Source organism: Rhipicephalus sanguineus, chromosome 7, assembly GCF_013339695.2.
Source record: "Rhipicephalus sanguineus isolate Rsan-2018 chromosome 7, BIME_Rsan_1.4, whole genome shotgun sequence".
NCBI classification, from domain to species: domain Eukaryota; kingdom Metazoa; phylum Arthropoda; class Arachnida; order Ixodida; family Ixodidae; genus Rhipicephalus; species Rhipicephalus sanguineus.
Genome location: NC_051182.1, coordinates 128,463,143 through 128,475,388, shown reverse-complemented (window position 1 = coordinate 128,475,388; position 12,246 = coordinate 128,463,143). Strand labels below are relative to the sequence as shown.

The following is a 12,246-nucleotide window of genomic DNA, read 5'->3' as shown; positions in this document are numbered from 1 at the left end:
CCATTGTGTGCAATTCACTGGGGAAGAAAAACGATATTCCAAAGCCTGCCCGTGATAGATGATGATAGATTACCTTTTAAACAAAACTGAAGTTATTTTAGCGAAGAGGAGAAAAGCTGGAAAGAGCGGCATGTACCAATCCAAATTTGAGCAACTCTGCTAATTTGCCGTACATTGACGAACAATTTTTAGGACACATTTCTGTGACGTCGAGGAGCGTGCTGTGGGGGGCTAGTTGGTAAGACATTGTAAAAAACATGAAACTACGCCTAGGAACAGAACGTAAGAAAGACGTCGACAGGACCAGCGCACACTAACTCATTTATTGGAGCGACACCTGTTTCTCACAACACCAAGGTGCCCGCGCAAAAGTCATACATAGCCGTACATCCTCAGAAAACCATTTGACTATCGCCAACAACAGGCTATGTATGAATGTTACGCACGCGCTTTGCTGTTGTGAGAAAGAGGCGTCGCTCCAGTAAATCAGTTGTTAGTCTGCGCTGGTCCTGCCCACTTCCTTACTGTGTCTGTTCCTAGGCGTACTTTTACGTTTTAGGGGCGAAGCTCCTTATAGCATCACCTGGTTGGTCGTCACTCCATCCGGCGTGCCCCCGCCGTCACGTCTCCCATATCATTCAATAGATGGCGCTGTCCCATAGAGATGCATGCAAACTGCAGTTGGGTGACGATATACTAGATGGCGCTGTCCCATAGAGATGTGTGCAATATGTGTGCAAAAAAAAAAGAAAAACAGAAAAAGAAGCAGCGGCACCCTGCACGCTAGATGGCGTGCAGTGATCAAAGCGGCGTATCGCTTTGATTACTGCTGGGCGAAACCACTGAACATTTCACGCTGTAACCATGATTGCTTCAGGAGCTTCGCCCAAGCTCTTCATCATTCACCCGTGGATATGCTCTATTTGTTTTACAATTCTTTCAATGTTACGTTCTTTTCTTGCGTAACGGTGTAGAAACAAGCGTTCTTTTATTCTAAATAATCGATGTTGTTTTTCATTTCTTTCGCGCAGTGCCTTGGAAACACCGCAAACATCTGCACAGCCGGATCCACGACCACCGTGAGTTTCACCTATTATAGAACAGCCAACGCCGAGAGCGACTACATAATTTAAGGCGTTGCTCGCAGAGGATATATTTATATTAACAATGACGCTGTTTAAACCGGCCGTAAAAGCTTTGGTGTGTACAAAAGGGCGTGTACAAAAAAAAATCTAAAACGGGTATGTGCCATATAAATTAGGCAAATCTCACTGCCCACCGCTATTCCACGTACGGGCGGCAAAACACCAGTTAAGTTTTCTAGACTGACGTAACCAGCAATTCAGAGAAGCTTTAATAAACCGTCGGGATTAACCCAGTGATAGACAATGTTTCCGCGCATTCAGCATCGCTGAAGCAACCGTACGCAGTGCTTCAGCGGTACGTACTACTAGAGAACACGAGGGAACGGGAAAGGCAATGGCGGCTGCAAGGAGACCCCGAAACGATGGAAGCCGCACGCAAACGACGACGTGTCCGTAGACCTGTGGGAAGGGCGTACGCTCGGTTTCAGTGCGAGTTACTGTCTTTAGAGATCAGACATCCCTGTCGTCTCTGTAACTCTCTGTGGTTTAACTCGAATCCTCTCTGAGCTGAGAAACAACCTATAAACAACCTAGCATCACCTAGCTTAAGCAGCAACAACCTAGAAGCTCCATTAGACTCCAGAATCGTCCGGCTTAGCTATTTCAAGCCTTTCCCAACTTAGTGCAAGCTACGCCATTTTTTTGTGTGTCTGAAATTGGTCCAGTTTTGAGCCTTAGAAGTCTTACGAGCTCTCAGTGAGCTCTAAGAACCCAGGAGATAAGAAATTAAATACATATGTTTCAAGTTTGCCGTGCCGGAGATCGCCTGCCGGATCGATTCCCGTGAACATGCGTATATCATCTGCAAAATATCAACAGCGAATATAGCTTGGAGATATTTTAAATGAATTTTGAAATTTGCGTGAGCGATCGACACCCTCGGGCTATTGACACCCTCAAAGGTGACCCTTGGTGACCCCCTACTTCCTTCACGTGACCACGCTGCAACAAGTTATGATGACGTCATAGCCGCCATTTTTTTGCCGCGTTCGTTCCAGCAGGCTACTTCTGGGCGGCTGCTCGCAAACCGCGCGGAAGTGCGTCACGTTCTGTGTGCTGACGTGATCGAGCGCTGCACCCGCTAGGTGGTGATAGTCGCACCCGGAGGCTTGTAGTTTTTTAAACCGAAACTGACACTGGTCGGTAATGAGGAGCCTGTAATTAATTATCTGTCGCGCGCTGCAGCAAACGATGCGCCGTGTTATGACTAACAGGCCCCCAGCAACACATTACGGCAAAAAAAAAAAAAAAAAACGCGAGGCCAAAAGTTTTGTGTCAGTACCCCTTTAAAGGGATCAATAAAGAGAAAAACGATTCCACTCGTTTTAGGAAGTTGCCCTTTCACAATTGCAAGATCACTACGCTTGTCGCGAGCATACGCTCGATAAACGGGAAAGCGCGCAAAAACAAAATGTGGGCGGCGACGCCACCTTGAAAATGGAGCACCACACGTCATGACGTCATAAATTTTAACGACATCTGCTAGGTCCTACGTAGTTCCTAATTAGTAAAGGTAAAGTACATTGTTCTCTGAGGGGGCCACTGACTTAACATAAGAAGTTTGAGGAAATTTCTTTGCGTCAATGTCGCAAAAATACGACAAGTACACTTTAAAATCCGTGAGGTCAGATGCGGCGATTTCAGCGCGAAATTTAGAATTGATACTTTGGCCTCGATCTCCTCCTCCAATAATAAACATATGATTGGGAACTTAATGGCATTAAAGTTGTCAGACTACAACTTATCAATACAAACCAATTCATTCTTTCGCTTTAGTGTCCCTTTAACATATACACGAGCGCTGGGATGAAGAGCCAGAAGTAGCACTTTTCTCATTATTTCATCTTCTTATAATGAATGTATAACTCTAAATTTACAGAAAAAAACGCAGTTCTTCCAGATTTATTGGTCACTGCGGATTTACTGTTTCCACTTCGCCTGAATTTAAGGAACACTTCAATGGAGCCCCACCCACACTTAAATGAGTCGTGACACGTTTACCACGCCATAACAGAAGTTGAGATTAGTCTAGTCAGAAAATTCGATGCAGGAGAAATATCAAAATAAGCAAGACAGCTTTCCCCGATGATACAGCGTCGTATTCACAAATGGCAAAGAAAACACACGGAGAACAAAGCAACGAGGCTTTAATATTGGAGACGTCCCTATAATCCTTCACTTAGGCGTTTGGAAGTCGCACTCACACCTGGGCATTCGTCTGCCCCGGTGTATTCCTTGGGTTAACATTGCGTTTCGCCGAGCCGCCAAAGCGGATCTCAGAGGCCATGTATCAAGAAGCGTGTGGTAGAGATCTGCTCCTCCAGGTGCCGCAACGAGCTGCTCACAAGAAAGCCGGCTGCTCCTTGAACGAACTCATTCAAATAATCTTCATTCATTATCCTGACACTTACTTGGCCGTTATCTTGAGTAAACTATTACTACGATATCATGTGTATCCAATACAACACTTAAGTTGAGCCAGAATCATCAATTTCATACCAGTTTTATTTTTTTTAACAATTTTCGGAACATTCAGGAAACCGGAAGTACGTGCTCGACCGGAAGTGGTTGCGAGAATGAAAAGTGCCACTCGCTGCTCGTGCCACTGAAAAGGGCCTCGTGCCTCTAAATTCGGCAGATCCCACGTACCGTGGGAATCGATTCTATGCGAAGCATGCGCGGGATGGTGTCTGTGGCGTAATTTTTCACATTGAGCGAAACGTTACGGAATGACGCTAGAGAAATGTGGAAGTGGTATACTCACACTCATATGTTGAAGAGTCGCATATGTATTATATAACCAGTTGTTTTACAGTTGCGTAACGATGCCAACAGCAGACATGGGTGTTACCAACACCAGGCGCGGTAAGCTGATACGTAGTGTTTATATTCTTCAATACTGGATAGCGCGAATCCTGAACAGGACAAAGAAGGAACACAGATCCACAGGACAGGCGTTACATGCAACTAAGCTTCATTCAGGAAAGTTGTCCTAGATATATACACAGCCGAGTGGCACGCGCAGGCGCACTACCGTACGTTACAGTCACAGTTACAGTTGTTATGCTTATACTTGTCCGTTATGACGGAGAACGCACGCACGTTTTACGAACCCGAGTGTATGTGTAGAAGGGGTTCTTGACACTTGCTGAAAAAAGTGATCATCACCGTGATCAGTGAGCACCAGCAGCTGGACCGGACTTGTTAATCGAATCCGTTCGTGATCGCGGCTAGGGGCAGTCTAAGTGTAATGAAAGTGCCAGATATAGTGCAGCTGGTGGAAATCCTGGATGCCTCTTACGATGAAATGATCTATGATGCCTGCTGTCGTGGACGTGGAAGCGGGGTCTTTTGATGCCCTGTCCACATCCAAGCCGTCTTTCACACAGTATAAGGACCAAGCGTTGTTGGGTCTTGATAAATCAATGTAATGTAATCAATGTAATGATGAGAGGCCTGGTTCTCTCAGCAGCTTTATCGTGGAAAGCATTGTCCCGGTTTTCGCGTAATCCACGCGGTCCACGTTGCGGACCACGTCGACGAGTGGATGGTAGTTGGGCGTCTTCCAGGGGTGTTGTCTTCAGCTACCTCACTTTCCTAGCGTCCGCCGCGGTGGTGTAGTGGTTACGGTGCTCGGCTGCTGACCCGCAGGTCGCGGGTTCGATCCCGGTCACGGCGGTCGCATTTCGATGGGGGCAAACTGCTACATGCCCGCGTACTGTGCGATCTCGGTACACGTTAAAGAATACCCGATGGTAAAAACTTCCGGAACCCTTCGCTACGGCGTCTCTCATCATCATATCGTGATTTTGGGACATAAAACCCCAACAATTATTGTTATTACTATCACTTTCCTTGCATGTCAATGTATATGTTCGCTGTTACTGTGTTGGTTGAGACTCTGTATCACCTGTGGCACATACCAGCATAACATTAACTTTGGTATACGGGTATGTGCCACACGCGACTGAGAGAAAGGGTTTCATGACGTACGCGACAGGCATTTTGCGTTATTCTTGTCATGAACAATAGATCGTGATCGTCATACACTGATCTCCTGCTATGCCAGTTTTGGTATATTACATGTTATGGAGACGACCAGGAGAGCGCCCAGACGTAGGCGGCTAGATAGATAGATAGACAGATAGATAGATACGTAGATAGAAACGGCCAAAGTGCCTGAGGTTCGCTAAGAAACGCTTCGCACTTAAAAAGTCTACATGTCACCAACCTAGGACATAAAACGCATGCAACAAGACATGTGTACAAACATAAAATTTATTCATTTCTACGCTTGAAATCGCAACATTAATTATTGCAGTGACCGTGTGTGCAGAAGTACTACAAATAACGTATGTCTCCATTGTTTAAACAGCGCAAAAAGACGAAGACACGAGAAGGAGGACTACACAGGACAGGCGCTGGTCCTGTGTAGTCCAGCGCCTGTCCTGTGTAGTCCTCCTTCTCGTGTCTTCGTCTTTTTGCGCTGTCTAAACAATGAAGTTAAACCAACTAGCCCAATTTTACACACTGTTGCAGTTCAAACGTATGTCTCATGACGGAGTGTAATTTATTTGTGACTTCTCTTTGTTGCAGACCGCTCAGGTTACGCAGTTGGTGCAAACCTTGACTGTAAGTACGGCTTCTTTGTAAATCTATTCTTCCTTCGATAGAACGAAAACAAAGGATGCGGAACGCGACCGTACACCTACTCCTAAAACTATTCCTTTTCTGTCCTCATGCGGATGCTTCTATTCAATGCCATAAAAAACGGAGACTTACCAGATGTGTGGACTGACCTACCTCACATTTAAAGTCCCCTACTAAGGCTATTTAAAATAAAACTGGTAAAGTTTCATATATAGTTGTTGAATTGACTGTAGTGCCGCGAGATCTAAGAAAGGACTTGCTCTGCAACTTGCTGACAAAGTTGTGCGCGGCATGGCAAAAAACTTGGTGAGGTGTATTTTGTTGTTATGGCACTTCGAACTACAAATGCGTGCAGCACTTGTTAGATGTCAACTTGTCATGCTTCGCATTTACAAACGCACAAAAGAAAAATATAATCGAGCTGCATCCAAAGGTAGCTGACTAATATGTATTGTTAACTAAGTTGGTAAGAGCCTTTCACTAGTAGGACCACACCAGTCATGCGTATTTGATTACACTCTTTCTTTACAATCTTATTATTTTTGGTGATTTGTAGTGAACAATAATAGCACTGGTCCATCACTAATGTTAATGGAAACGAAAAGGGGGCCTCCGCGCTCTATAATTTATTTTAAACTGTTCACGCATATGTCACCTGTTTCGTCTGTTGCACGTGAACATCACCTGTAAGGCTGCTGCGGTAAAGCCAATGCTTGTTCAGGATTTGGTTTTGGAACATTTCCACGCAGAGGGCGATGCGACTACCCGCTCAATACTCCAGAGCCATTAACGTTCCCTGTCCTCGCGTTGCAGTGTCTCCTGAGCCAGATCCCGCTTGACCAGTTCAGGCAGGTCATCATGGGCATCGGCTGTCAGCTGATCACGATACTGAGCGCGCTTGCGAGGGATGCTTCACTGGGCCTCACTCTGCAGACAGCCCTCGGATCATTCAGCACAGCTCTCCGCCTCATTGTACCAACCTGTGAGTACGCTGTCCGGTCTTAGCATGTTCGCTACGCGTGTTCCTGGACAAGACTTGTTAAACAAATTACACAAGAGCAAACCGTTCGGTGTCATTCAAAGCTTGCGCTTTGTCGGCCAGAGTGTCTTTTACCCATGGGCGTGTGCACGATTTGCCGTTTGGGAGGGGGGGGTGTGCAAAATTTAATCGCAGCGCCCCGCTCTCCCTTTCCATTGGTCGAGTCCACGAGACAGCATGCTTCACATTGTATTAAAATAAAAAGAGTAGGCAATGGCGTGCTTCTCACAACGGCCTGCCTTTAATCCCTGGCTTTCCGGGAGTGAAAATTGGAGGTAAAGAGTTCTTGGAATGCAACATCAGGGGTCTTTGGCCACCAATATCGAGTTAAACCTCCGTGGACATAACCCTGCTATTTAGATAATGACTGGACAGGTCCCACATACTAACACTCTATGGGGAAGACATTGCGCATCCTCTCAGGTGAGTAAGCGGGGCAACAGCTCCACCTGCCCTCCTCCCCTCCCCCCCCCCCCCCACCTCATGCACACGTCTATGCTTTTACCCATACTCCGAGAGTGAAAAACCGAAGTCAACATTAGCGGCTGGTGTGCATAGAAAACAAAACGGCCGTCGCACAGCGCGTGGCTGCTTAGGCCTAACTGTTAAGCTGCTTAGGCCTAAAACTTCGCGAATAATATTTGCAGAACAACAAAAGTTATGTTATTGGTCGCTGGGAATCATATTAAAAATATATTTGAAGCACTGAAAGCCAGAATTTGCATTTATCGGCAGCACTTATTTTTGATTATTCCTATCTATGAGGACGTGATAATATTTAGAGCGTGCCATTGAATAAAAACGTAATGTCGTGCGAATTGAAAAGAACACAACAAACGTTGCGCGACTCAGCACCACTCATTTGAATATTCTGTGTCCATATGGTTCGAGTGCTTGACTAATTCACCCTCGCGCTGCCACTTGCTAGGCTCCTGGTTGGCCTAATTGGCAGGACGACCGCCCCGGAAAGGCGTTCGTCCCGAGTTCGATCCCCGAACCAGGAAGAATCTTTGTTCAACTAGGAGAAATTTCCTTTCCGAGATATCATGTATGGATTACCTTGTGGCTTCGTGCTACAAACGGGTGGTTGCATCACATAAACTATTCATTGCATCACAAACTATTGTACTCAGACCCCGCTGCAAGAAAATTCGTATTTTAAAATGCGCACTATGTGGCTTCACGCTGTAGGTTACAGCTGTTGCTCTGCATTCCATGCTCCTAATCAGGGCTCTTTCATCAGCACCAAAAATTGATTCCCTTTACTATACTATCATGTTAATTATGCCACTATTAATATTATGTTAATAAATATGCAACAGCTCAATAATAATCAGCGCATCAATCATGGCGAGTATCTTTGTTCATTTGAATAGATAGATAGATAGATAGATAGATAGATAGATAGATAGATAGATAGATAGATAGATAGATAGATAGATAGATAGATAGATAGATAGATAGATAGATAGATAGATAGATAGATAGATAGATAGATAGATAGATAGATAGATAGATAGATAGATAGATAGATAGATAGATAGATAGATAGATAGATAGATAGATAGATAGATAGATAGATAGATAGATAGATAGATAGATAGATAGATAGATAGATAGATAGATAGATAGATAGATAGATAGATAGATAGATAGATAGATATTCCTCTGGCAGCGTCTGTGTTAAGTAAGCAGTACAACTGTAAACAGACAAAAATAGGAATGAATTATTTGTCAAATAATCTAATCAACTGTTTTTCTTTGACTTTCTAGGTTCGACCACTGGCTGAAAAGGCAACGTTGCCCGGACACCAACGTAGAAGCGGTGTGAATATTGAATTCTAACTGCGCCTACTAATGGCTGACATCTATGTAATGAAGGATTGGCCGTTCTCAATAAATGAAGCATTAAAATGACGTCTGACCAGATTGTGCTTGGATACAATTTAGTTGTAACGCCACCACGCCAGCGACGTCAAAGTGACGTTTCAGACCGTGAACGCCGGCGAAGCGCAAGCATGGAAGAAAGGAAAACTGAATGCAAGAGACTGAGCAGAAAAAGAACACAAAGTATATGGCTTTCACTTTCGGGTCGTCTTAGGCGAATGCACAAGCGGCCATCTTTCTTAAGTACGTGTATTCATCGCACATCGAGGAATCGTGAACACGTCCAATTAATCGAGTGCGTTTTAAATCGAATTGTTAATCGAATCGAATCCAACGGTTAACTCAGCCTTCATTTCCTGAAGTAACGAAAGATATTTGCTTTGCATCTGGGCTATAGACCAGAACACAGAGAATTCCATGCGCATCGCCATATTTGCATCGCGCGTCGCGCCATCTATCGCACACGCGACGAAAAACATGCGCGGGCTGCCACGCCAGCAGACGCTACACAGAGCAAATGTGAAACTCCCGAAATTCAGCCCGTCGGAGAGCGTGTTTCTCGTCTTTTCTAGCCTGGACATTTTCGCTGATTTTATTGGAACATCAAGAACATCTTGCTCATGAAAGTCCACAATGTATATAGTACGTGCTGAGTGGGCTGCGGAAGCAACCTCGTCAGATACGTACGCTGTTACATTTGTAAAAAAAACGTTCTCACTGTGGTACGCGTGAATCGTAATTGCAGTGCAGCTCGCGAAAGAGTGAAACGATGTTTTGTTGCGCCATATTACAAGTTGTGCACAAAGTTACGTGGAATGTGATCATTTCAGCATGCATCGCGTAATAATTAGAGTACGCTTTACGGGTAGTTTCGCGGAACGTAATTTTTTGTTTCACGAGCGCTCTTACAATAATGCGTCTTGCTCACAAAAGCGTGCTATCAGAGAGTATAACCTGCAGTATCGTTCAGCGATCCCATTTGGAAGCTACCTGCGCGATTTTATTCTTGTAACGATGATGCTTTACAAGCGAAACCGCGCTACTCTTAGTTAAGCCGGTTAGCTACGCCTGCGACGTAAAGGACACTGGCGCGAGTACTGTTACGTGCCAATATATGTATTATGTGCAGCTGGATGCCTCGTGTCCAAATAAATTTGGGGACATCAAACACTGCAATGAAAGCACGAAATTCTGACCAGCTGTTGAGGAGCACCGTGCCATTTATTACCTTTTGAAGACGAAATCTCGAAGGCGTGGATGCCATCAAATCACTAAAGCTTAATACTACGTTGAAAGTGGCAAAGCATGCAAATTGCTTGGGCTTGAAAGCACTACCTTGCACGAGACTTTCGTCAAAGGAAACGCTCAAAGGTATGAAGTGCACCCCCACACAAAGCTCACGCCTGCCTTCAACCCAGCTGCGTGTCACGCAAATTAGGTTCGCAAAATGAAATAGGTGGGCATCACACTGCAGAATACACGCAATTAGTGTACTTACTCGCGCATTTTCACTCGGCTCCTAGTTTTTTTTGCTTGAATCACAGTTATCCACTCGCGGCGAAGCTGAAAACACCACACCGGCACTATTTCCGTGGCGCGTCGTAATCGTCGCAGACAACGCTAATATCCTCTTGTTGCGCTGCTTGTTTTGGCATCCAAAGACAACGCAGTAGTGCCCAGACGAGCTCTTACACGCCGAAGCGGCGTGAACGGGTACTTTTTCGCACTTTAAAGCCTCAGAACTGCAGCTTGCCCTGTTTACTTGGTGCAGCCCACGCGCGCCTCGGCAGCCCGGTCAGCCCGGCGTCTGGGTGCGAGAGTATCCGCTCGGCTCGCCAGCAGCCTGGGTGCGAGACAGGCGTGCTCTGGTGTATAGAGCGAGAGAAAGCTGCTTACCGAAGAACAGAGCATTCTGCCAGGGTATATAAATGCGTCGACATGCTACCCTGTATAGGGGAAGGGAATTGAGGACAGAAATGCCCTACAAGGCGGAGGGCAGGAGAAAAACCAGAAGAAAAAAAAAAGAAAATGAAAATATATGATCGTGGTATGTGTTTGTCAGAACTTAATGGCTGTGATGTAAGACACTGTACATTTATGAATTGAGGTAATGTCCTCGAACAACATGAACCAGTGTTACCAGGTCAAAACGACGAAAATAGCCAGAAAATTGGAAGAACTATAGCCAAAAAGTAGCCAACTTGAGCCAAGGGCGGTAAAAGTAGCAAAAGTAGCCAGGCGTGGGTGAAAACAACTTCGACGTTTTTACTGAAATGACTAATTGCAAAAGCCTTCTGGGAAAATGTGAATACGTACAACATGAACACTTCAGATCCAGAGTTGCTGAAATTCAAGCATAAATTGTGGACTTTAGCGGTCCTTTCGTGCAGGATGACGATGTTTTTGCGGTACTGCAAAAAACGACACTCTATTCGCACGTCTTGCACAACTTTTTTAAAATTCACTATAACTGACGACAAATAAAATCAGTATACGGCAGGAGTGCGCCCAAAATCGCAGTTGCTGTGATTGAAGCATAAGCTGTAGTCACATTCACAATCATTTCTTCCTTGATGACGAAGTCCGTGCAGTTAATACTCCTGAGTCACAGTCAGTACATAATCCTAACCCTTTGGCACGCATTGTGCACAATGTGTACATCAATTGTTTTCGCCGGTTGCGTCGACAGCTTACTAAGAAAGCGCAAAATACATTGATGTTTGGATGAAATGGACATCCTGTGTAATAAATGTATCTTCATGTAACTTCATTTCGCAGTATTCTGTTTCATATGATCACTTTGCTAAAGGCACCACCATGTTTGACGTGTCGTTCGACGTGCCGCTTTCTGCAAGCCGTACAAAAAGCGCAGTTTTTCTGTACTTTAAACGAACATAACCGACAACGAATTTGCACTATATTTCTAGCCTAATATGAGATTCTATTTATGTAAAAAAAAAGCATGAGTGACTTCAGGATGAAGATAAGCTTATTTGCATTTTGCTTAGAATTAATTAGTATAAGACACGTAAATCAACGTATTATGACAATTTGTTGTAATAGAATATGGAGTACCTTGCAATAATGATCTGTAAGTTTGACGCATTTACCGAGAGCTCTTCACAGGTCGCGTCTGAAAGGGCTAAGACATGACAAAGTCGCGTGGTTTCCACATACCAAGAAACTTACATCTCAACTGGATGGCGCACAAAGAAAAGCGATGCGCTTTTTTTTAATAAATATAAACGTACTGATTCACCAACGGAACTGCAAATAAAAGCCGGATTATTAACCATAGAAAACACAGCAAAAATAGCGAGACTAAAGTTCCTACTCCAATGTCTGAATGGAGACATTATTATTGATACCACTAAGTTCATCTTAATTAACACTACTAGACCAAGACGACGCAAACACTCCCGAACATCGGATTAATACTCAAAGAACACAAACTCCTTCAAATATTCTTATTTTCCTCTTCTTATTAGAGAATATGGAATGAATTAGATAAATCGCTCTCTAATA

At 44.5% G+C, this 12,246-nt stretch overlaps 1 protein-coding gene across 2 annotated transcripts in view; it reads left to right on the top strand.

Moving 5' to 3' along the window:
- The window catches only part of LOC119399890 (uncharacterized), a 34,336-nt gene extending 25,584 nt beyond the window's left edge, over nucleotides 1–8,752 (top strand). For both annotated transcript variants that reach the window (XM_037666769.2, XM_049417877.1), the window contains 4 exons: nucleotides 1,032–1,079; nucleotides 5,742–5,777; nucleotides 6,609–6,777; nucleotides 8,608–8,752. In XM_037666769.2, the coding sequence (XP_037522697.1) occupies nucleotides 1,032–1,079; nucleotides 5,742–5,777; nucleotides 6,609–6,777; nucleotides 8,608–8,624 (270 nt within the window). In that variant the 3' untranslated portion in view covers nucleotides 8,625–8,752. The remainder of the gene's footprint in view (nucleotides 1–1,031; nucleotides 1,080–5,741; nucleotides 5,778–6,608; nucleotides 6,778–8,607) is intronic.
- Nucleotides 8,753–12,246: the final 3,494 nt, after the last annotated feature.